The sequence below is a fragment of the Vipera ursinii genome, assembly GCF_947247035.1.
Source record: "Vipera ursinii genome assembly, chromosome: 1".
Lineage (NCBI taxonomy): Eukaryota > Metazoa > Chordata > Lepidosauria > Squamata > Viperidae > Vipera > Vipera ursinii.
Window position 1 is genome coordinate 59,834,009 of NC_139512.1, and position 27,236 is coordinate 59,861,244.

Below are 27,236 nucleotides of genomic sequence, written 5' to 3' on the forward strand. Positions count from 1 at the left end.
ACCAAGGGTTGGGGACCACTGCAGTAAATCATTTAATAAAGTCTATTACAATGCAATGGTAGAAAAGAGATATAAATTTGACCTGGAGGTACACTATTGTGATGTATTTTCAACAGACTTAACAACTGCTTGTAAAGGGTTCTGCTACAACTTCAAGTTAAAGTTAGGCAGCAAATGGGATCCCCAAGTGTCTGTACTTGTTGCTTAGCTATTTAATTTGTTTTAGGAATTATAGGACTGTTTGTTAAATTTGCAAATGATGTCAAATTAGTGGGAATGGCTGAGTCCTTTGAAGATAAAATTGGATACCAAATTACCTCAGTGGGTTTATGTGATCGTCCAAATCCAACAGGTAGATTCAGAGGTGATAAGAGTAAAGTAGGAAAGAGCTAAGTAGAAATAATCAAATGCAGTAGTAGAGAATTGGGGAGACATTGCTTGACATTAGTATATTTGATAAAGATCTATCTGAACATAATCAAACAGTATAATGCTGGTATAATATTTACAGAAGCATTACATACAAACCACATGCAAACCACAAGAGGCAATACTTCCATTATATTATCCCTAGATAAATCATAGTTATGAGTGTTGGGTTTACTTCAAGAGGCTGAATTTCATAAATGACGTGGTCTGCATGGGTTCAGATATATATTAAAATGATAATAGGACTTTAGAAAATCAAACACTATAAATAATGGTTACATAGCAATAGCACTTAGACTTTATATACTGCTTCACAGTGCTTTACAGCTCTCTCTAAACAGTTTACAGAGTTAGCATATTTCCCCAACTATCTGGGTCCTCATTTTATCGATCTGCAAAGGATGGAAGGCTAAGTCAATCTTGAGCTGGTAAAAATCAAACTGCCAAACTGCTGGCAGTCGGTAGTCAGCAAAATTATGCAATACTGCATTCTAACCGCTGCACCACCATGGTTTATGAAAAGAACTAGGACATTTTAATTTGCAAAATATGAGATAGAGGGGAAGCTATAAACAAGCTGTCAGTAGCAGTAACTGAATCTATTCTATGTTGGAATGAAGGGGCAGGAAAAAAAAGAGCTTGAAAGCATGTGCTGGAAACCAATAGTTTGAAATTTAAAAAAGAAAGATAATTCAGACTCAACTTTAGAAGAAATTTGCTAATACCAAGAAGTGTTTTAATTTAGGCAACAATATCCCCAAAACAAAGATGGCCTCATTCTTGCTATAGGCTTTCAATTGTAAGCTGAATTAACCATCAAGGATCATTCAGTCAATTTTTTCACTGAGTGGGATGTTAGACCAATTGATTTATAAGATCCATCCTAATCCATATGTATATGATTCCTTGATATCAAGTTAAGAATAACTCATTGTTTTGTCCTCTCTTTAACCCACTAAATAAAAAAAAGACTACCAATAACTTCAATTAGGAATTTTCTTAAGATATGTTAAGTGAAGTTACCCACAATATTATTTCATTCCATTGTAATCCTAAAATTCGCTATAGCAGACATGTCAAACTCGTAATGTCACGTGACATTGTGCAACGTATCGGGACAGTTTTGCCATTGCCGGCAATGGGGGTGGGTGCGGCTTCCAGTCGATGCTTCTGGCCTACGGGCCAGCAGTTTGACACCCCTGCTCTATAGTATTGCCAAGTTCATTCATATGAATTTCTAAGCAGGTGTAGCTACTTTTTTATATAAAATACAACTCATTTGCTTCTTTTCTTTCTGAATAAATTGCATCTTTCAGTTTCCACATTTTAAGTCATGGGAATGGCCTCATAAAGCCTTTACATTAATTGTTTTGGACTTACTTTTCTATTTATTTTATTATTTGCATATAACAAAAGAAAAAGTACTGAACAAAGTCAAAATGACAAGTATATCTGAACAATAGAGATGACTTTATCTTTTGAAGATTTTAAGTACACTACTTTACTATCTCCTTTTTGTCTGGCTTTAAGATTTGATATCTTTCATATTTCATTCCTCTTACTTTATAGAAGTCATGCTTGGAGTCTCTCATGACCATGAAACTTTATATTTCAATATAGGCACAGTAGCTGTAAGGGAAAAAAAATATCTTCCTTTTTTCAAGGCAGCAAGCTGGCTATTCCTTTGCAATTAAAATAGAAAGCAAGAGGTTGCCAGAAAATAGCAACTCTCTTCCCTCCCTGCCCCTCATATATGTATAGCTTTGAAATTCAGAGGAGCTCTGCATGAAGGAGCCTTTGCACCCTTCTATCAACTGGGGCGGGATATTTCACATTATAAAATTTCCAGTCTCTCAGTTTCCAGTCTCCCCACTCCTATGCTCTTTATGTGGTAAAATAATACGATGTCTGAATGGAGCTCTGTAATTAAGCTGTAAATTGACTGGATTACTTCTAATTTAGAGCTGTTTTGAATACAGCTACATATGTTCTTTGTCATATATTGGAAATATGTCAAAATGTATAGTGACAGTTAATGCTTACACATATTCATGGATAGCAGAAGAACATGAGAATAACTTCAATGCTCTGAACATATAGAGCTTACAGTTCCACGACATTTATAATGACTGATTTATAAAGTGATAGCAGTCTTCAAATCTAGGGGGAAAAAGTTGTACAGTAATGACCATTCAGGAAGAGGGTTGCACATATGAAATATATTTAGTAAGCTATAATACTGGTAGTCCTCAACGTATGACCACAAATGGGATCAGACTTTCCATTGCTAAGGAAAGCAGTTGTTAAGTGAGTGACATCCAAATTCATGACTTTTTTGCCCAGTGAACCACTGCAATTGTTAAGTCAATCCAGCTTCCCCCACCGACTTTGCTTGTTGGAAGCCAGCTGGGAAGGTCGCAAATGGTGATCAGATAGCCCCAGGAGGCTATAACTGTGGTAAATACATGCCAGTTGCCAAATACCTGGATTTTGATCATGTGACCATGGGGAGGCTACAGTGGTCATGAGTGCAAGGACTGACCATAAGTTACTTTTTTCACTGCCATTGTAACTTTGAACAGTTACTAAACAAATGTTATAAATCAAGAATTACCTATACTTGTCCTTCTTTAGAGTAAACCATCAAATAAAACCCCCATGTTTGGAAAGGATCACCAATCACTTTGGATTGTGTACGTTAGAGAATATTATTGATGGACCAAGCAACTGCCATGATGGTCATGAAGTTTGTGATTTTTTTAATAAGTTAGGATGGTCACAAATTACTCATTAGAATATAAACCAATGCTGTTGCAATCTGCCTCTTTCTTTGCTTTCCCAGTATTCTTTCTACCACCTGAATCTTTTCTCAAAACATGGGCAACTTCCTAAACAAAGCACTAGGCTTCAGTAATAGAATACCTCTGGGGTTTATAAAAACCAAGGTCATTGTTGGAAATAGGAATTATGCTTGCAGCTGATTCTTTGCTTTTCATCCAAATTAGCTCCCTTATTTCAATTTATCCTTCATTCTCAATTAATGCTTCATTTTTCAATTAAAAGAATTATTTAAAAAAATAGGACGATCAAGAAGTCTGGCAGGCACCGTTGGTATACCGGGAATATTGGTACCTAATGGATGTAAACTGTGGGCCCGAGGTATGGAGAGTCCACATTATACTGCATTATGCACATGGTGGACAGGGGAGAAATGTTTTTAGGTTTCACAATTCACCATATTGCATTATAATGTGAGTATATTTTAATTTTATGTTGTATTTTTGTTATTAAAGAAAACCTAGAATTTGGAATTCTAATCTGAAACGTCTAAAGAGCAGTGCACAAATGTTTGATTCGAATGCGAGTTTAATGAAATTTCTATTTGGGCTCTTTCATTTCGGTTAGTTTGATATTATTGATAGTGTTCATCGGTTTAAGTGCTGTCTATTTAGTTTCCAATCTCTTCTATGTAAACTGATACCTGTTTTATATGAATGTTTGTCTGCTGATCAAGAGAGAACACTTGCATTAGCTACATTGATCAATCCACAATGCTTCTTATCATATAGTAGATAATTAATACTTCATGTAAAAACTCCCTAGTGCACTTGTTCAGAAATAGAGCACTTAACGCAGGAACCACAGGAGTTGTACACCAAAAGAGAGCTTGCAGACAATAAAGACAAGAGAGAGAGAGAGAGAGAGAGAGAGAGAGAGAGAGAGAGAGAGAGAGAGAGAGAGAAATAAACCACAAGGAAATTGCATCCATAGATCAAGTTAATTTATATATCAATAGTCTTGCTTTCTGCAAAATATCTTCTAAAATAATGCTGCAGTTTTTTGAAATAGCATAGATAACAATTACAAACACACACACACACACACACACACACACACACACACACACACAGCTCACATCAACCTTATAGTTTCCTAGAAAGCATAGAATTGACCAAGAGGAGTCAAGTTGAACTTCACTTTAATAAAAGTGAAAGACTTTCCTTTTATTAAAATAAAATTAAATCATTATAAAATCATTCTCTCATGCACAGAAAAACTGGAAATCTGAAATTCTCAATCAAAAGCTTATACATGCTTTTATAGTAAGTATCATTGAGGTTGATCGTTCTTGCATCCAGGTAAATGTGTGTAGCCTTCTAGTATGCTATATTAGTTTTGTCTATCTTAATCCAGGTTTATTCCAGGTTTTCAGTACTACTTGGTATTGAAACATGAAGATTCTAAGACTAGAATAATAGAATTTGTGAAATTTCTGATGGACGTAGTGAAATGTATCTATTTCCTACAGTAACACCTTTTGGCACATATAGTTAAACATTAATTTTTCAATAGGAACAATTCAGTGCAATCTTAAAATTTGAAAGCAAATTCAAAGGAGACTTATTGTAATAGTTATGGTGCTGGCCTAGAGACAAGGAGATGTGAGTTCTAGTCCTGCCTTAGATATGAAAACCAACTGGGTGATTAAGGGATAGCTGTTCTCTTTCAAATAAACCTACCTCACAGGGTTGTTCGGGGAAAAGTAAAAGGAGGAAAGGGATTAAGTATGTTTACCATTCTGAGTTACTTATAAAAGTGGGATAAAAATAAAGAGGCATCAAGAATGACATAAATAAACTCTTAAAAATAAACAGCATAATTTTAGGATGAAATGCAATATTTTCTAGAAATACGTGAATAATAAACATTCATAGGGTCTTGAGTAATATCCCAGCCTATATGGAAAATTTCCTTTATATTCTTAAAAAGCTCAAAGGAAGTAACACACAAAAAAATGAGAAAGTAATGTTGCACCAGGAAATAATGGGTTTATAGCAGCAGGCACCAGGGGCTGGTTCTGTTGGGAAAGGTTTTTCTGAAGACCGGAGGGGGTGAGGTTTCAAATGCTGCTTGCATTCCACAGATGGGGCTTCTTTGCACGGTGCCAGTCCATGGACCGGGGCTCGGGGACCCTTGGTTTATAGAATCATGTGGATTACTTTATAATAGACCGTATGTATAAAATGGCATAGAATAGGTAATAAATAATAAATTTATAACACTCTAAATTCAAAATTGGAACTTAAAAGTTTAGAACACTATGTTTTAGTATTGGAAATTGTAGTTCAGATGCTTACTAAGGTCTTGGACAAGTTTCTGTCTCAGCCTAACTGACATTTTTTTAAATCTAAAACAGTCCTTTATATTCCTTAGAGTCAAGGCTTATAATAAGTAAGCATATTGCAAAAAAAACATTTCAAGGTTGTGCAGATTGATTCATTTCATGGAAGCATATCACACTGTTTAGAAGAACACAGAGGTGCTCAAGGCAGGGCAATCTGCATGTGCTGCACATGAAGAGAAGCCACTATTACTGAACAAAGTAAACTAGTCACTGTAACCTTAAGCAGTTCTAGGTACGTTCATTTTGTTTACATTTATTTATTTATTTTCTTAACCGCCCATCTCCCTCAGAGAGGAGCTCTCAGCAGTGCACAATATAATCAATAAAATTAACATTAAAATCATAATTAATTTAAGCTTAAAAGTTTTAAAATTACAAAAATAACATAAAATTTCAACAACTCTAAAATGGGTGGTTAGCAGTTGTTAATACAAGCAGGGAGGTATTCCTATGGGGCCATATTTGTATGGGCCTCTGTGTCCCTCATGCAAGGCTGCACAGCCAGATTTTGACCCCTTTGGGAAAGGCCAAGAAATTGGGGGCTTTCCTTACCTCTGAGGGCAGGGTGTGCCACATTGCAGGGGAAGCAACAGAGAAGGCCATCCTCTTTGATCCCGGCACTGAAAAATCTTTGACTGATGCGATCTGCAACATATCTGCCCTGCCTGAACGAGTGGGATGGGCTGATGAGGTGAGGCAAAACTAGTTCTGTAGATCAGGGGTCCCCAACCCCCGGTCCATGGACCAGTACTAGGCCACAGCATATCAGCAACCGGTCTGCAGAAACAAGGAAAGCCCCATCCACAGCATAGAAAAACACGTCCCCTCCTGTCCATGGCAAAACCTCTCTCCACGTAAATGGTCCCTGGTGCCCAAAAGGTTGGGGACCTTTGCTGTAGGTAGCCTGGCCCTTATAGGCCCTATAACACCTGAATTGGACCTGGAAGCAAAATGGCACCCAGTGCATTTCACAGAGCAAAGATGTTACATTTGCCTCTCTTTTGGCACCCAGTATGGCTCACATTGCAATAGTCCAATTGGGAGATCACCAGAACATGAGTGACTAAGTAGAAGGTCTCCCTGTCTAGGAAAAGGCATAACTGGCGCACAACACAGAGTTGGGCAATATTTATCTAACTATATCCACATTAATACACTCATCTCCCAAAAAACATTCAAAAAGAAAAAAATGCTCAGTCTCCATCCTTGTGCATTAAGCTCTCATATCCTAGTCATTGTGTATCACAGTACGATCTTTTGATGAATTGGTTATTCTGTTTAAAGTAGTTAAACTATGGTCTCATTAGTTCCTGCACATACCTAATGTTTTAAAAGCAAGACAACAAAATGTATTTTATTTGTTTCTGAAGGTACGACAGAGCGGGTGTGTTTGATCCAGGGAACAGTGGAAGCATTAAATGCTGTGCACGGCTTCATTGCTGAAAAGATACGAGAAATGCCTCAAAATGTGGCCAAGACAGAACCAGTTAGTATTCTGCAGCCTCAGACAACTGTCAATCCAGACCGCATCAAACAAGTGAGTTGTTTTTTTGTATGTGTGTTTTTGAGAAGAGAATAAGCTGTGTTAGATTAAACATATTACAAAAAAGCTTAAGGAATTTAGAAGTAAAGCAACCATAGTAAATATATTTTGCATAAGTATCAGAAACCTTTCAGCATTTCTGATTTTGAAACTATTATTTCATACTTTCCATTCTGACATTCATCTCCTGACTTTGGCATCAGCTGGAAATCTTACAGAACTACTACTATGTAAGAATAGTCAGTGGATTTATATTTATGCTGAGAGAGAGAGAGAGAAATCGCACATATCAGTAATTTTAGAATTTGTGCTGCAGTTAATCTCATCATATTTAGAAAGACAGAGTTGAATTCCCACAATTTAGCCTAGAAAAAAGGTAGAAGCTCTATTTTTTTGTTATTTTCTGCCCAAATGGAGTGAGATGACAGGAAAACCTGTCTGTTAGGTGGTTATCACAGAAATCATTGCAAAGGCTTTCAATTTATTTTTCTAAGTGCATATAACTTTTTGTTTCAGGAATGTGAAGAAAATTACTGTGATAATGGCTGCATGGAGTAAAATATAAATAAGATAGGCTGAGTTTTGTGCTACATGAAAGGAGGTGGCAAGGAATGACAATACCCTTTCTTGAACATAGAAGAGTTGATTGTTAGTTGTTGAGGCAAAACTGTAAGAGATCATCTCACTGGACTTTTCTGAAAAAATAAAAGGATTTCTTAACCCTGTTGATTAGCTATCCCAGCTCTTAAAGCTTTGCCATGCATCTCAGGACAAGTGCAATCTATACTTCAGGACAAGTGGAATCTATACTTCAGCCAGGCCTTATATATATCCCATATATATGTGTATATATGTATATATGTCTAGAAAGCCACTCACAGAAATGCAAACATATGCACATAGACATAAATGTAGGTTGGTATGTGCATATGGATGGATGCGGTGTGGCTCAGTGGGTTAGGACGCTGAGCTTGTCGATCAGAAGGTCGGCAGTTTGGCGGGTCGAATCCCAAGTGCCGCGTAATAGAGTGAGTGCCTGTTACTCGTCCCAGCTTCTGCCAACCTAGCAGTTCAAAAGCACGTAAAAATGGAAGTAGAAAAATAGGGACCACTATGGTGGGAAGGTAACTGTGCTCCGTGCGCCTTTGGCATCTAGTCATGCCGGCCACATGACCATGGAGACATCCTCGGACCAAGCGCTGTCTCTTTGGCTTTGAAACGAAGATGAGCACTGGCCCCTAGAGTCAGAAACGACTAGCACGCATGTGCGGGGGAACCTTTACCATATATATATATATATATATATATATATATATATATATATATATATATATATATATATATATATATATATTCCAAAGAAACATGATTACCAACTTAATCCGAAGAGAGACACCCACAAAAACCCAAGACAGAGAACAAGAAAATGGCAAAGCCCTCCTCCCGTACTTAAAAGGGACCACAGACAGAATCAGCAAGATCCTCCAAAAACACAACATCAAAACAGCATTCTACACAGACAGAAAAATATCCACCATCCTAAGAAACCCCCAAGACATAATTGGGTTAGAAAACCAAGGAGTATACAAAATCCCATGCACCACCTGCCTCACCACATAGATTGGACAGACCAACAGAAGAATAAGTGCACGCATTGAAGAGCACAGAAACTCACTCAGAAAGGGAGAACAAACTTCATCCCTGTTCCAACACTTTAAAGCCACAGGACATGAAATTGATTTTAAAAAAACCAGAACTATCACCAAAATTGAACATTTTAACAACAGAATAATCAGAGAAGCCATTGAGATAGAAAAACGCCCCCACAGCATGAACAAATGAGATGATACCTCTCGCCTCCCAACCATTTGGAAACCTGCCTTGATTGACAGACGAGTCCCAACCACCAAGAATGATACCAGACCCAAACTCATGATAACATCACATGACATCACCACCACACAACCATTCAAAAAGCAAATCCGAACCCACAACGATAACGACACACAACCACAAAACAGAAACCTAACTACAGCTGCAACATTAGCCACTTTATAAACCCCTCCAAACCACACAATAAGCAAACTGACACCTACTATAAAAACATGGCACCACCACAAACACGGAGCCGAACAAAAGCAGCACAACTCACCAGTTCAGGTCTAAGGCTGGCAGCTGAGACCAGCCCATCCACTCAAAACACATCCCCACCCAATCAGAACACAGCCCCCATTCAAAACACACTCCCACCCAATCAGAACACAGCTAACCCCCCACCCAATCAGAGCACACCTCCACCCCATCAGAACACAACCAAGTCTCCAATTAAAGAGGCAAGACACTCTTAATGTAGAACAGAGTGATTAATCTGTGGTTTATATTGCTTACATTGACATTATGACATCACCAGCAATATATATTAGAGCTCAAAAGAACACTTGCAGCAGTCTAGGTAACAAATGGAGTTATTTAAAATATTAAATTTACAGATTAATTAAGCTCACTCAAACTTGATTTTATCTTCTCAACTGTACATTACAAAAAAAAGGTTTAAATCTAAGATTAAAGTTAAATCCAAAGGTACTTTTTTCCGGAGACAACTAACTGGACTTTTTTGTCTTTCTTCATTAAAGTTAAACATTTTGAAGCACTATTTTTGCTTTTGGTATTTTTCAAACCTTGAATAGATGTAATCATTTTAAATATATATGCTACCTTTTGTTTTTTGCTATTTGTAACAATTACATAGTAGATATAAAGGTAGAAAAATGTTTTTTTTATTCTTTCAACATTTTCCAGGTGTAGCTTTTTTAAAAATCACTTTATAAGATAGCTATCTGTAAAACTGTTTTAATGTTTTGTTTAAGCATAAGTAATGATAAAGGATCATTCTAGTTTAAAATCTTGTGTATGTTGTCAACCAATTTTCATGAGAACTATACCATTCTCATTTTTTTAAATGAAATAATTTGAATCTTATTCAGCAGTATGTTAATATATATATATACTTTATATATATATATATATATATATGTATAGTCTAGTATTTTCTTATCTCCATTAATAAACCATTACATTTAAAATTGATGAACTCGGTTTCCCAAAATTATTATATTTGACTGAATTCATGTCATAGAATATATTACTCACAATATATCATATCATTTTCTACTGTTGGAGATAATGAAGATGCATAAGAAAAAAAAGATCAGTTTATCCCTAGTTCTATACTGTTGTAAATATTTTGTTGGGGATTATTGTAAGAGCAAGCTATGTCAAACTATATTTTTCCTCTTGCTGCCTCTTGGCAATTTCAGCCACTTTTATATATTTAACTTTTACTTGTCAGTAAACAGAACTGCATAGTGATATGATTTTAAAAATAGGCTTATCCTACATGTTCTATAAAATTATACCTATTGCAATTTAAGTGGATTTTAGATTAGAAAGACTTGAATACTTGGGAGAAAGTATATGTACATGGTTTGGAGAAAGCTGAATAGAAGAGTGTTTTTTCATAATAGAATGATGTCATCTTATGAAGCTACCAATTGTACTTAGAATGATTATTGTAGTTATGGTAAAGCATACAGTTATCATAAATATATAAATTTTAATGTAGCTGATAGTTAAGATATAGTACTAGTTACTACAGGTCACAATAATGAGTCAGTTTAGATTTTTTTTTTAATGTTTGATAAATTCAAACTTTAGATGTTAAATGGATAGATGTTAAATGGCTCACAAACATAAAAGCTATATGCTGTGTCCAACATCACAGACAGTAGCCCTCTTAATACTGTTTACTTGGAAATATCAGTACAGGAAGATTCCATGTGTTATTTGTTGGCTTCTAAAGAAATATTATTATTGCCGTAATCCGAGAGGTGAGCTCAAGGTGCCAGACGTTTATATTAATTATCTCTAAAGTCCTAATCACAAACATTTCAGCTAGTATATATTTCCAGTTTTCTTTTTATTAAGAATAGAGAGAAAAATATGTCTTTGTTAAATCATAATTACTTGATAAAAACAGGTTTATATAATAGTATTTTATATTTGTGGATTACAAATGCTCTTAAATAAGAAAAATTGGTATTACTTAAAAAATCAACATTTTGCTTCATATTCCATGCAACTGTATAGTGAAAGATAAATTAGAGCTTCATCATACTTTATAATTTTAAATAATGATTCAAAACTATTTGATTCAGATACCTGGTAAATTATTTCTGTTTACCTTCCTTCCAAAAGAACACTTAATAATACACCTATAGAATGGTTACAGTTTATCTCAGATAAAAAGATACCTTGGTCATAATAAATATTGCGAATTTTCTAGTAATTAAAATATTTTAAAACAACTTAAAACATTTTTGTTAAATGTTCAAAAGACTAATTTGGGAAGTCTCACAAAAATGTCTATTAAATACAGACCTCATAATTCAAAAACAATTTTATGTGATCATTGTATTGTTATAGAGGGAAACCTTTTTATAAGTATATAGATATATATTTTTTCTTTCAGTATGTTTCAAAAACTAAATCGTAGAGAATAAAAACATAGCTTTGCTAAAAGATACCTAATAGTCCCAAAGAAATAGTACGGATTGAATGAATATGCCACTGCCAAATTAGATTTTCTTAAAAGTGAATTAATTTTATGGTCACTTCTCAATCCCATTACTAAAAATTCTAGCAATGCAAGCATTTTCCTAATGCTAAATGCTACTTTTTAAAAAGATTTTTTCTTCTTCTGTATGAAGTAATTTGTTAAATTGTTCCTAGCTTTATTTCGGATGCAGCAGTCTACAGCCATGCTTCATTGAGAGCTTACAGATTTTCAGTTAATGTACAAAATATTTATAAAAAGCAATAAGCATTTATCATGAAACATGATTTTTGTGTTTGAATGTATATGCATACTATTATGTTCAGTTCCACATAGAATTGATAGTTGTTTTTTTTTACTTAGGATAATTTGTATAAAGCACTATTAATAAACACTACAAAGACGTCTCTTTATTATCCAATACCTTTTTATCAATTTGGTCACATAACTTGCAAGCTAACTGGAAAAAAAACATTTGTTACAGCAAACGTCTGACAGAATTTTTATGCCTTTTCTTAGGATGGGCAGATTCAGGGCATAAGTAGCCTCCTTGATAGAGTTGTTGATTGGTCTACCTCAATTGCCTATTAACTCCACTGCTCCCTTGCCACTTGTTTGTCCTTGACTTAATTCTGTGGCTATTATTCCTGGTATTCTAATTTTCTCTAAAGTCAGTGATGTTTATTTTTTTTCTATGATCACCTGGCTTTGCAATCTATCTATCTGTATATGTGTGGTCAAGATTTAATGATTTATTTAAAAATTGGCACACCCTTCTCCAATTTTTTTTAATATTCAATATGATGTAATTTTGTTGTTTTTTTAATTTAGTTTTTTATATTTTTTGTGTTTTTTTTCTTTAACATGATTTTTAAAAAGAAGACAACTGACTCAGTGCTAAATTGGGAAGCATCGAACAAGTTAGTAAATGGCAAAAATTGCTTCAACAGTCACTTTTCAACATCTTATTTGTTTTGAAATTTGAAATTATTGAAGAAGAAATGTTTCGTTTTCTTCCTTAACCAATCAATATATATATATATATATATATGTGTGTGTGTGTGTGTGTGTGTGTGTATCTTTGGTTATTCGGGTTTTTCCCCGCGTAGAACTAAAGGTGTAGGGGCGACGTTTAGTTCTACGCGGGAAAAAACCCGAATAACCAAAGATCCACATATATATATATATATATATATATATATATATATATGTTTAAGTATTTGTCAAGGCTTTTTGAATGGACCTTGCTAATTAACTCTTTCATTCCTGTTTTGGCCCGGCTCAGGGCTTATCCACAGGACATAGTCAACTATGACAGCTCATTATTTGTGCAAATTATTCAAATTGCTAATAAAGCCTCCCAAATTCTTTTTTAGCAATTTGAATAATTTGCATATATATATATATATATATATATATATATATATATATATATATATATATATATATATATATATATATATATATATATTTATATTTGTTGTTGTTAGTTGCGAAGTCGTGTCTGACCCATCACAACCCTATGGACAATGTTCCTCCAGGCCTTCCTGTCCTCTACCATCTTCTGAATGATTGATTCTACTTTTGTACTTTTGCCTGATAAATGCTTTGCCCCATCCTGAGAACAGCTGCCTTTCATGAGTTTAGTTAAATTCATGTTCTTCGTTTTATTTTAGTCAACTAGATATTTCTTCCTTTCCTTGCTTGTTCTTTATTCTTGCTTGTTTTGTTTACTATTTAATACTATTCTGTCATACTTAGTCTGCTGTCCCTTTTTTATATAGGCATAAATACTCATGACTCACTACCATTTGGGCTATATTTTACTGTCTTCTGATCAATTGTTCTGTTTCAGTCCAGAAGTCTCAACCAGTCCCCATGGGATATCCATTATCTAGATTCAAGGTTCTGTTAAGTAATACTGCTGTTGATTAATATCTTAGTTTCTTAACCAACACTTGATTAACTAGATTATTTTTAGATGGAATGGATCTATGCATTTCAAAAGGAAGAAATTACCTAGCAAGAGGAGAAATTTGCTTGTTCAGACCCAGTTGGGAAGGAACTTATCAAAAATAAAAATATCAAATGAATAGATTAAAATTATTTGTAAGGAACACTAGCATCAATAAGGAATTTCCATATAAACAATAGGCATCCTCTTATTTTTGTTTTTCTGAGGGAGGATATCTTTAAAATGTCACACTACTAAATAGCTATAAGAGAGTTGTGAGGATTAAAGCTGACAAGATTCTGCAAAGTGGCTGATGATAGAGGTCTAAATTACAATACTGGGCCAGCATGAGTGGATCTGTATTCCTGTGTCTATAGTAACTGACCATCTGTATAAATATAAAATAGATGTTCTCATATTAACAGCTTTTGGGTGTTGAAAGAAGGTGAAGAGGAAATATTCAAGTATCTAAACAGAAGGCATGGAGCCATGCCCATGTGATATCTGATAACAGATTACTTAAAAAATACCTATTCTCAAGTATCCAAAAGGCACTGTCTGTATGCATGGACACATGTATGTATTTGCTTGCTTATACTGATCAAGCAAATAAGTTTTGGTGAATTTATTTTAAGATAGGCAAGAATCAATTAAGAAATTAGCATTGTGTAGAACATGGGATTATTTTAAAGAGGTTTAAAACAAGATAAATTATGATGCACAATATAGGAAGCATGCAAGCAGATGTTTTCCTCATTCCCACAATTTATCATTACATGCTTGTTAAAACATTTAATTTTTAAAAATTTTAATGTTTTGACAAAGAGCAGTTCTACTCTAATTCTATTTATTCTAGTAATTTAATGGGTAGAATTACTATTCATTTATCAAGCTTTTGTTTTAAAGATTACTAAAACCTAAAATCAATAATTCCCCAGCATGGTCCCCTGTATATAGGATTACAACTTCTATAATCCCCCACTAACTAGCTTTCTTGGATGAAGCTGTTAAGAGTTGTAGATTAATATTTAATGCCTCAAGCTTTGTTTTACTAACCAAACTCTATAATATAGTGGCAAGGTTAAATTAAGTTTTAAGATTAGATAGATAGATAGATTATATATATATATATATATATATATATATATATATATATATATATATATATATATATATATATGTGTGTGTGTGTGTGTGTGTGTGTGTGTGTGTGTGTGTGTGTGTGTGTGTGTAAATTACTAACAAAGAATTAAAGGGAAACTGAGATGCATTTCTGACTTTGTTAGTAATTTACACAAATATATGAATTGTCCGGTGTGACTACTGCCTGTTCGATAGCCTTCAAGATAGGCTGAAAACAGGAAATAAAGATTTGCCCCATGTTTGGGGCCTAGCAAGGTAATCTAAATAGTTAACATTTGAAATATATATATATATATATATATATATATATATATATATATATATATATATATATATATATATATATATATATACATATATACATATATATATATATATATATATATATATATATATATATATATAAATATATACATATATATATATATATATATATATATATATATATATATACATACATACATACATACAGGGACGCAGTGGCTCAGTGGGTTAGGACGCTGAGCTTGTCGATCAGAAGGTCAGCAGTTAGGCGGTTCAAATCCCAAGTGCCGCGTAACAGAGTGAGCACCTGTTACTCGTCCCAGCTTCTGCCAACCTAGCAGTTCGAAAGCACGTAAAAATGCAAGTAGAAAAATAGGGACCACTACGGTGGGAAGGTAACAGCGTTCCGTGCGCCTTTGGCGTCTAGTCATGCCGGCCACATGACCACGGAGACGTCCTCGCTGGCTCTTCGGCTTTGAAACGGAGATGAGCACTGGCCCCTAGAGTCGGAAACGACTAGCATGCATGTGCGGGGGAACCTTTACCTTTACATATATATATGCTTCTCCCAGAAGAAGGAAGCTGAAGCCACCAGCCTGAGGATGACGGATGGGATTCCATCGAAACGTTGCTCCTACACCTTGAATTCTACGCGGGGAAAAACCCGAATGACCAAACATCCACATACAAACACCCGCGAAAACCTCAGAAAACACACACACACACACACACACACACATATATATATATATATATATATATATATATATGTGTGTGTGTGTGTGTGTGTGTGTGTGTGTGTGTATAGCCTGCCATTCTCTTGGTTCTAAAAACAAATTGTACATATAAAGTAATTCCAATTTAATTTGCAAATCCCACAATGAAATCATACAATGAATTGTGATTTTTTTTTATTGTGGGCTAACTAACATGAGTATGGAGAATAAACCCAGCTGCCTTTATTTTTCTTCTGCAGTTTCCTTCTTCAGAAAAAAAAGAGTTAAGTTTGAGCAAAGTTCTCTGAATGATAACATATACATGCATACACATGCATACAGACAAAGGGGGAGGGAGTGAGAGAGAGCTGAATTCCTCTTTAGCAGTTGCTATTTCTAGTTAGCTGTTTACTTCATTAAAAGAGGGAGATTTCACCTGATGTATTTAATTTGTTCAAATATATTTTTTCTCTAAGCAATTACTTACCTTTTAATTGGCCAAGTATCAGAATTAAATTCCTTTAAATATGTGTTCATATTTATTCTTTAAAAACTGAAAAAAAAACAAAGGGGGACCCCTTCTGAAGCATATCTACAGGGGAGAATGTCAAAGCCTAAATTAAGCTGCAATATCATTTGAAAATAATCCATAATCTATTTAGGTTAGGTAACTTTTAATAATCCAATTCTTCAGACTTCCCTCTCCTTTTTGTGGAAGTAGACAGGCAGACAGACATTTTTATATATGTGTGTGTATATCCACATGTGCACGCACGCACGCACACACACAAACAAACACAGTGTTCCAATCCCTCTGCAGCTTAGTTTCGGGAAGGAATCCAGAAAAGCCTTTTTTTATTTGAAAGTAGTGAATAAACTCCATATATTCTTTTCATCTTATTTGCAACTAGTGTTATGGTATATTATTCAGCACTCTATAAATTTTAATTTTTTATTGCCAATGAATTAGTATCCAAGTTAGTTAGAATTTACAGAGTTATCTCATGGATTAACTACAGAATGTGTGGCAAAACTCTTAATCAAAAAAGCAAAATTGCCATCATCTTGCCCAACCAAATGGCTGTTTGATGCCTAATATTGCATTTTTCAAATTCTTTGTTAAGCAATATCCTGGTCTCACCTACAATTATGACTTAATTCAAAGAAAACAAAACTGTTTCTTGGAGAAAAAGCTAGTCATCTTATTCCTCTTCTTGTTCTGTCTTAACTGGTGTTACTTCAGTTGAATATTCTTATAAGTAACACAGCCTATTGGCAGAAAAAAAGTGAGTTTCCTTTTTTCACCTAACAGTTTTCTTACCTTTTAGAAAAGTCCTGTATTTAGATAGTGGCAATAACCCATAAACATGGTTTATTAATGGACCACTCTTGAAGAACAATGTTTTCAGGTAAGCTACTTTTATATCTTAATATTTTTATAATATGTGATTATCAGTGGAATATTTTATGCAGTGGACATATGATCTTAATTCATTTGATCTTAATTCTGCTGCTCTTTATTGGGTCATCTCTATAGCCACTGCTTCAAGAATGGTGCAGGGTTTAACCTTATAGCTGAAAACTGCATATAACAGGGCCTTTGAACAGAAGTATCTTTTAATAACATAAGCAATACTCTAATTATACCATTGATGTTTTTGTAGAATTATGGTAATTATAGTTAAATGCCAACATCTTATTTGTTCCGCTACTATAATAGCTTGGGTTTTATTTTAAATAGAATTGATATGTTTCAATAATTAATTAGGTAATATATTATTTCTAATCAACTAAAAGTATTCCCAATTAATCATTTAATAAAATTTAAGACTATATGAAATAGCAAGTGACTATCAGTATTTTAAAACCCTTTTTTCTCTCATATAAAGGAAGGATACCTTATCTAAATTATTTAATTTGATATATGATTGTAACATCTAAGATATGATGTTACTTCAGAAATATTGTGGTGGTAAATTTCATGATAATCAATAAATATGTAAAACTGAGCAAAATTTCTTTAGTCAGATTGTTATCCTAATGTTAAGGTAATTTCATCCAAGAATAATGATATTTGTATTTTAATTCCATTGTAAGTCATGGTATTGTTTTTATTTGTTTGTGTAACAGAATAATCCATGTTTTAATGGTGAAAAATGGATGGCATGTTTTGTAATTTTTCTAATTACAGTTTTGTGGATATTTAAACACTCTTCCTTATTATTTAATGAAAGATATATTAGCGGCTTGGTGTGAAGCATTATTATCATATTTATTTTACAGGATTCCAAATGTTTAGTGTTCATTTTTGCTGTTTCCTCTTTCAGCAATATGAGATGAACCACCATTTATTTATTTATGGCATGCTGCTTTTCAGTAAGCAACATCTATATTTTGAGATTTTGCTTTTTTAATAAAACTGTATCCATTTATGAAATCAGTTTTGTACTCAGTTATTGTAATATCATAATTCCAGCATATTTTGAGGCAATAATTGAATATTAGGAAAGGTGTTTTATATTAGAATTGTGTAGAATATTCAAAAGATACTATTTAGAAAACATATTTTTATGATTGAAGAATCTTCCTTGACATCATTTAAAGCAGCCATGTCCCATTACAGGGCTCATGCAATTGCTTTGAAAGCTGTGCTTGGCTATTTCTGTATGAGGATGCATCTGTAACTGCTTTATTAGTGTTTTTTGGAAGTAGGGGATGTCTTGATTCTCTTACCTTAAATATATTTCTTTGGAGTTATTGTAATAACTCCATTTTAGAAAGTCGTTTCTTTGTGTTCATCTATATCAGGAGTGTTAAACTGATGGCCCACAGACCAGATGTATCACGTACAAGCCACACCCACACCGGCTCTGCAAAGGCAAAAAACATCATGATACATCACGTGACTCAGTTGAGCTTGACACTCGTGATCTATATGAACACAGAAATAAGGAGGTATAAATGTTTGATTACTGATAAACTAAGATAACAAGACAGTTAGTGGAAGATAGTGCAATCAAATGCATAAATGTAGGGTTATATTAGAAGCAGCACTGATTCAGAAAAAATGATGGCTGTCAAATCCTATCTTATTTTAAACCTGAAATTACTGACAAAATACACTTCAGTATTCTTCTACTTCAGTGCTTTTCTCTTTCCTTACCTCCTTGATTTTCCTGTTTTGTTGCATTGCTAAGTGAAAACATGCTAATAAAAGGAAGGAAAAGATATAGCTTATTATCTATTCAAACATGTATCAACTTAATGGAATGGAACAAATGGTCCTGTGAATTAAGGTTGCATTAATAAGACTATCATTTTATGAAAAACAGGTGCAATTTGAGTACTATAGTGTAGATGGTATTCCTATTAAAGACATACTGTACTGCTAACTGTAGGATATAAGAAACCTGTGACCTCCCAGATGGTGTTTGACTCCAACTCCATCAGCTTCACCGAGGGTAGCCAATAATTAGGTATGATAGATATTGTAACTGAACAAATTCTGGCTCCACCTTTAATATACCATTCTTAATATACTGTATCTCATTTTCAAAGTTACTGTGAGGAAATATAATTTTAAAATAAAAAAGCAAGTGTACAGTGGAAAGTTCTACAATACAGTAAAGAATGAAATTAGGAATATATTGAAAGAATTAGTTAATATCAATATGTGAACCCCATAACAGTATTTTCTCCAAATGTTATTATTCTCCCCCTTCCTTCTGGCATATCTGTTCTGTAAGATGTCTTAACATCTCTTCTTTGTTATCATTTTTCACCATTTTGCTGTCCTTCCAACAAATGACATGAGAGAAACAGAAAGAAAGAAATTGAACATTGGCTGAACCATTGATTTTTGCACTATTCTATTGACCAGCTGCAGTTATCAGGGAGCACAGTTGTGGTGTGGTATACATGCAGTTACCAAAATTGGGAGGATGGAGTCAAAATAATGGCACTACATGGAAGTAGCACTACATTTTTTTTTATTGAAAAGTTTTATCATACATTTTTACCCCCCTACCCCTCCCCTATCCCTCCCTCCTTACCCCTCCCCCCCTCCCCCCCCCCGACTTCCCAGAGCTAAGTACAAGGTATAAAAAACAAAAAAAAGAATCATAAACAACCATATGCTAACAACCGTAAACTCTAAAATCTATCACTCTCTAGCTCATATAGGATAACTACAAACACTATTAATATAGAATATATAAAAATATATATAAAAAAGGGAAAAAGAAAGGAAGACTTATTCAAATGCTGTTCTGAATATACGTAGCACTACATTTTTATCAGTAGCATTAATATGTCTTTCCTCCAGTACCTGAACATATATACAGATCTCCTCAGACTTATTATTGTTTTTCATCTCTGTGCTTTTACTCTCATAAATTCTAAAGCTTTGACTTCTCAACTCATTATCTGCCATTTTCATTTTCTATGTGGAAAAATAAATTTCCATCATGCATTTGAACCATCACTTTTTACCTGTTTCTCCTGGTATAATCTCTTGTAGCATCTGTGCAGAAAGGGACACTAGAAAAGGACAGCAGGATGCATATCAATTAGAAGAATCTTTGTTAATTTACTATAAAAGTTTTACTATTTGCAAATATTTTATGGAATTACGATTCTTGTGGAAGTTTTATCAGGTCTTACAAATCTTTGGTAATATTTACCTTGTTATATACATTAGATATTCTGTTTATTTTTGTTCTTCATAATTAATTAACACTGCTGATAATTCACCAACATTTAATTATTTTCTTTAGCATTGAGAAAGGAATAGTTATTAAACTTTGTAAAATTATAATGTTGAATATTATCAGTGTTTTATACTTGAAGTATTAAATGAAATAAACTACATAGTATATTTTGGAACATATTTCCTAGAAGTTTTCAAAAGAATATAAATATAAATATCTCTGTAGCTCTTCTGTATATAATATGACTTTTCTTTTAAAGAGAAAGAGCTTTTCAATTGTTATTCCAGTCCCTAGTAGTAGGTTTATTATCAGTGTTTCCTGTTCCCCAGTCTCTGCACTGATTTTAACAAATAAAAATGTTATAGTGCTGATATTTTAAATTGTGACTTTACCAATACAGTAATTGATAGATTTTTATTTTATTGTAAACTGAACTTTTTACAACTTCTTGTTGTAACTGGATTTTTTAAAGTGACATGGGTCAAGCTCAGAGCTTCTCTGTATGGTACAGAATAACTTTTGCATAAACCAAAAAATACTTTTACATAACAATAGCCAGAGAAACTGTGATACCTACAGTTTGAGCATGTTAATAAATTTATAAATACTATTTACTATATTATTTGATGTTAAATCTATTTTGTTGTTATTTCTGGTATGTTGAAAAGCTTGAAATATACAAGAATTATCTTACATTAAAAACAAAATTAAAAAAAAACATTATCTTGAAATTAGATTTATAGCTTTCTCATTAGACTTATGTTAATCTGGTAATTGAGACTTTCCCATATTATTATTAATAATAATAATAATATTAGAAAGTGCTATGTAAAATCAATTTTTGTTCATTATAATGTGATTTTAAATTGTGTAGTTTAAGATTAATATTGACAAAACTTCATTTTAAGCACTAATTCTAGTGTTACTGAAATTTGATTTTAGTGTGGGTGTGTGTGTGTGTATATACATACATATATATATATATATATATATATATACATTTTATATATATATATATATATATATATATATATATATATATATATATATATATATATATGTATGTATATGTTTTCTGAGGTTTTCGCGGGTGTTTTTATGTGGATCTTTGGTCATTTGGGTTTTTTTCCCGCGTAGAATTGAAGGTGTAGGAGCAACGTTTCGACGGAATCCCATCCGTCATCCTTAAAAAAGAGGAACAAACAGCCACTACCACATGCTTCTCCCAGAAGAAGGAAGCTGAAGCCACCAGCCTGAGGATGACGGATGGGATTCCGTCGAAACGTTGCTCCTACACCTTCAATTCTACGCGGGAAAAAAACCCCAATGACCAAAGATCCACATATATATATATATATATATATATATATATATATATATATATATATATATATATATATATATATATATATATATATATAAATTTATTATATAATATAGATAACTAAATTTGTATTTTAATTGTGTAAGACAAAAGATGTAGTATTTGACAAAAATATAGTACATCAGAATGCAAGCTTTACTTTTCTAAACATATGGTAACAGAATTTGTGGTACATCTGCTCATTGAACTTGTTGGAATTTCTATTTACTACTCTTTAGTCTTAAGAAACAATTATTGGAGAAATATTCATAGTAGCAGTGTATTTCTTTTTTATTTTGTGAGTTTACCATCTTAATTTTAAACCATTAATTTATTTTACATGTGTATGCATGCATACTTACATGCATTACTTATTGCTTGATTGGCATTAAATTCCATTAAGTTCAAATGAGGAAGATAAAATTTAGTTTTTCAGGCTTTTTCTATTTAATTTTATATTACATTACATTTGTTTATTTTTTTAACTGTTTGGTCTAAGGCTTGTTGAGGTTGATTTGCTCCTGAACTGCTTTGTTCCCAGACATTGCCATCATCCCCAACTACCACCAAGTCCTCTCCATCTGATCCCATGACCACCTCCAGAGCTAATCAGGTATAGTATCATTCTACCATCTACACCATATTTTTCACAAGTGGCTTGCAAACTGGAGAAAAAGATATGGTGGGTTGAGGTTTTATTTATTCATTTACACCCATAATCATGAATATTTAATGCTGTTGCTCAAATAATATCATTTTATCCTGATAAATAACTCAAATTCATTTTTATCAACATGGCATGTGACTCTTATGAGGTTGCAATCTCATTGCATAAACTCACATTTTATTTCTTCCTAGCAGCAGCTTTTGGGGTTGCATTAGATATGCTAAATATCTCTGAAGCATCCAGAGTATAAATAAAATATAACATGAGACTTCTAGGACTTTATGTGTTTTTCAAGGAGATTTGGTACTTGATAATAATAAATAGTATATTTACAGTCATGGCCGAAATTGTTGGCACCCCAGAAATTTTTCCAGAAAATCAAGTATTTCTCACAGAAAAGTATTGCAGGAACACATGTTTTGCTATACACAGGTTTATTCCCTTTGTGTGTATTGGAACACAACAAAAAAGGGAGGAAAAAAAGCAAATTGGACATAATGTCAAACAAAACTCCAAAACTGGGCCGGACAAAATTATTGGCACCCTTAACTTAATATTTAGTTACACACCCTTTGGAAAAAAATAACTGAAATCAGTCGCTTCCTATAACCATCAATAAGCTTCTTACACCTCTCACCCGGAATTTTGGACCACTCTTCCTTTGCAAACTGCTCCAGGTCTCTCTTATTGGAAGGGCACCTTTTCCCAACAGCAATTTTAAGATCTCTCCACAGGTGTTCAATGAGATTCAGATCTGGACTCATTGCTGGCCACTTCAGAACTCTCCAGCACTTTCTTGCCATCCATTTCTGGGTGCTTTTTGACGTATGTTTGGGGTCATTGTCCTACTGGAAGACCCAAGATCTCGGACGCAAACCCAGCTTTCTGACACTGGGCTCTACAGTGTGACCCAAAACCCTTTGGTAATCCTCAGATTTCATGATGCCTTGCACACATTCAAGGCACCCAGTGCCAGAGGCAGCAAAACAACCCTAAAACATCATTGAACCTCCACCATATTTCACTGTAAGTACTGTGTTCTTTTCTTTGTAGGCCTCATTTCATTTTCGGTAGACAGTAGAATGATGTGCTTTACCAAAAAGCTCTATCTTGGTCTCATCTGTCCACAAGACGTTTTCCCAGAAGAATTTTGACTTACTCAAGTACATTGTGGCAAACTGTAATCTTGCTTTTTTATGTCTCTGTGTCAGCAGTAGGGTCCTCCTGGGTCTCCTGCCATAGCGTTTCATTTCATTTAAATGTCGACGGATAGTTTGTGCTGACACTAATGCTCCCTGAGCCTGTAGGACAGCTTGCATTCCTTTGGAACTTGTTTGGGGCTGCTTATCCACCATCCAGACTATCCTGCGTTGCAACCTTTCATCAATTTTTCTCTTCTGTCCACGACCAGGGAGATTCGCTACAGTGCCATGGGTTGCAAACTTCTTGATAAAGTTGCGCACTGTGGACAAAGGCAAATCTAGATCTCTGGAGATGGACTTGTAACCTTGAGATTGGTGATATTTGTCCACAATTTTGGTTCTCAAGTCCTCAGATAGTTCTCTTCTCCTCTTTCTGTTGTCCATGCTTAGCGTGGCACACACAGACACACAATGCAAAGACTAAGTGAACTTCTCTCCTTTTTATCTGCTTTCAGGTGTGATTTTTATATTGCCCACACCTGTTACTTGCCCCAGGTAAGGTTAAAGGAGCATCACATGCTTGAAACAATCTTGTTTACCCACAATTTTGAAAGGGTGCCAATAATTTTGTCCAGCCCATTTTTAGAGTTTTGTTTGACATTATGTCCAATTTGCTTTTTTTACTCCCTTTTTTGTTGTGTTCCAATACACACAAAGGGAATAAACCTGTGTATAGCAAAACATGTGTTCCTGCAATACTTTTCTGTGAGAAATACTTGATTTTCTGGAAAAATTTCTGGGGTGCCAACAATTTCGGCCATGACTGTATAATTAAAATAAAAGTTGATGTAAAAATTTCAATTGTGAAGGTGTGATACCTTTTATTGTAGGTCTTGTAATTAATATTTATCTTTATTTAAAGTAGATTAAATTTGCTTCTTTTGCTAAATAAGAAAACTATGATTCCAGATTTTCATAATATGGAAGATTGGAAGGTCTATTGTGTTTTTTATGGTGGAACCTTGAATGAGGAAAGTGAAATTAAATCTCGTATTTGCTTTTCTACTTATGCAAATGGAAAAGTAAGATAAGTGCAATAAACTGCTTTTTAAGAGAAAACTTAAATAAATGTGGGTAATACTGCTCCATTCCTTGTCCTTTTTGTCTAACTTGTGATGTATTTCTATGGTTCCCTGATGTCTAATTCCAAGGAAGCATTTGATACTGTTAAACAATCCCTAAAATTCACTGCTTGAGGGTGAATAAACTGAAATTAAATCCAAGCAAGATAGAAGTACTGTTAGTATTAGCTGTTTTTTGTTTGCTTTTGTTTTCTGGCAAAATTTCTGTTTCCCTCAAATAACATATTTCTGTCCTGGGAATTCTTAATCCTGACCTGTGTCTGGGTTTCTAGATGCCAATAGTGACAAATTATGTTTAGGTGTCTCCTGGATTCATTGTTCAGCTAGTCTGTGCTGGCAACAATTATCCATGCCTTGTTACATCACAACTAGATTTCTGCAGTGTACTCATTTTTACAATAGGAAGTGCTGTGTTGCTAAAAAATGCAATATCAGAACAATATTGTAACTAACTGGAAAGATATGTACTGATTTCAAGTCTTTTTTTGTCAGAGCACAAATTAAAGTGCACTTTTATCTTTTATAATTTTAGATCTCGCTGTAAGAAGGATTATATCTGTTTTTATGAAACTTTCTAGAGGTGAATTCCTTCTGAAGATATTCCTTCAGATTTACAGAAAGTCTTTCCTAGATCCTAAACTGTAGAACAGGGCTTTTCAACCTTTTCACCCATTGTACCACTTTTAGGATATGGCAACATCCAAGTACCACCAGTCGCCTAGCAAGGTGTCAAAAACTTGATCACCCCCCCTGAAAAAGGAAAAAAAGTGATGAAGTACAGGTAGTCCTCGGCTTACAACAGTTCGCTTACTGGCTGTTTGAAGTTACAATAGCACTGGAAAAAGTGCCCCCCAAGCCACAGCCAAGCAAGAAACCTGCCCACCCAGCAGCGCTCTTCCTCCTGTCTGAGGTTTTCATTGTTGTGAGCATTTCTGTTGAGGATTGGCAGCGGGTGTGGGGTGGGGGGGTGTTTGGTTTTTATTTCCCCCCCTCTGCTGGATGGTTGCAGAAGGTTTTGGTCACTTCACATGACCCTGGGACACTGTGACCATCATAAATATGAATCAATTGCCAAGCATCTGAATGTTGACTCTGGAGATGCTGCAACATTCCAGCTGATCGGAGCTTCTTCTGGGTTCAGCAGAAGCACCGGGATCAGCACCAAGCTCCAGCTGGAGCCTGGAGCTGATCCTGGTGCTTCCGCTGAGTCCTGACAGCCCCGAAGAAGCACTGATCCTGGTGCTTCCGCTCAACCCTGACAGCCCTGCAGCTCCAACAGTCTCTCGCTCAGGCTTGTGCAGTGCTGCCACCGGTTCAGCTCATTCCTCCCCCCACTACCACTTTTCTAGGATGGTCACGTACCACCTGCCAGGTGCCAATGTACCACAGGTGGTACCCATACCACTGGTTGAAAAGCCCTGCTGTAGAATACCATCTTTGGAAATGTGTTTGGTTTCCTCCTCTTCACTTTTAGAACTGTTTTGAGGATACACTTTAACGTCAACTTCCCTCCGCCCTGTGCGTTCCCACAGAGGGCCTCCTCAGGGTGCCTCCGGTCAGAGAATGTCGGCTGGTGGCCCCCAGGGGGAGGGCCTTCTCTGTGGGCGCTCCGGCTTTATGGAATCAGTTGCCGGTCGAGCTCCGGATGGCACCTGACCTTCGCTCCTTCCGACGCGGTCTGAAGACCCATCTATTTGAACAAGCCGGCCTGGCCTGATGGGAGATGTGTTGGGGTTTTAATGGGGATTTTTATATTATTATTGATTGTTTTAGCTGGGCTACTATTTAATTCTTTTTAATTTTTGTATTCTGTATTTTTTTATATGCCCTGTTCACTGCCCTGAGTCCTTCGGGAGAAGGGCGGTATACAAATATAATAAAATAAAAAATAAATAAAAATAAATAAACTAAAATATTTTCATTAATATTGTACTATTTTATGTCTTTTAGCTATGTTTTGAATTGCATTTAAAAAGAATATTTTTTTCATTTGTTGCTGTTAATGCCCTGATAATCTTTTTTTTTTCAATTTGAAAGATGAGATATATAGCTAGTCCTCATTTAACTTCCCCTCATTCATCAACTATTTGAACTTAACAGTAGTGCTATAGAGTATATAGGACTGGTCCTCAATTGTTGCAGCCATTACAATGACCCCCAGTCATGTAATCACAATTCAGACACTTGGCATCTAGTTTGCAGTAATGACAATAAAGCATTCCACAGTCACCATTTCCACCTCCACTGCTGGTGTCCAACAAGCAAAAGTTAATGTGAAAGCCAGCAGGAGGTTACAAATGGGTATCAAATGCTTGAAGGACACTATAGCCACTTGGGATTCACATAACAGCAACTAGGCCTGACAGA

The 27,236-nt window shown here is 34.6% G+C and overlaps 1 protein-coding gene across 3 annotated transcripts in view; it reads left to right on the plus strand.

The window, feature by feature from the left end:
- NOVA1 (NOVA alternative splicing regulator 1) overlaps positions 1-27,236 on the plus strand; it is a 122,417-nt gene that overhangs the window by 75,232 nt on the left and 19,949 nt on the right. For 2 of the 3 annotated variants that reach the window (XM_083349767.1, XM_083349769.1), the window contains exons 3-4: positions 6,985-7,151; positions 22,460-22,531. In XM_083349767.1, the coding sequence (XP_083205893.1) occupies positions 6,985-7,151; positions 22,460-22,531 (239 nt within the window). The remainder of the gene's footprint in view (positions 1-6,984; positions 7,152-22,459; positions 22,532-27,236) is intronic. The other variant, XM_083349768.1, reaches the window with a different exon arrangement.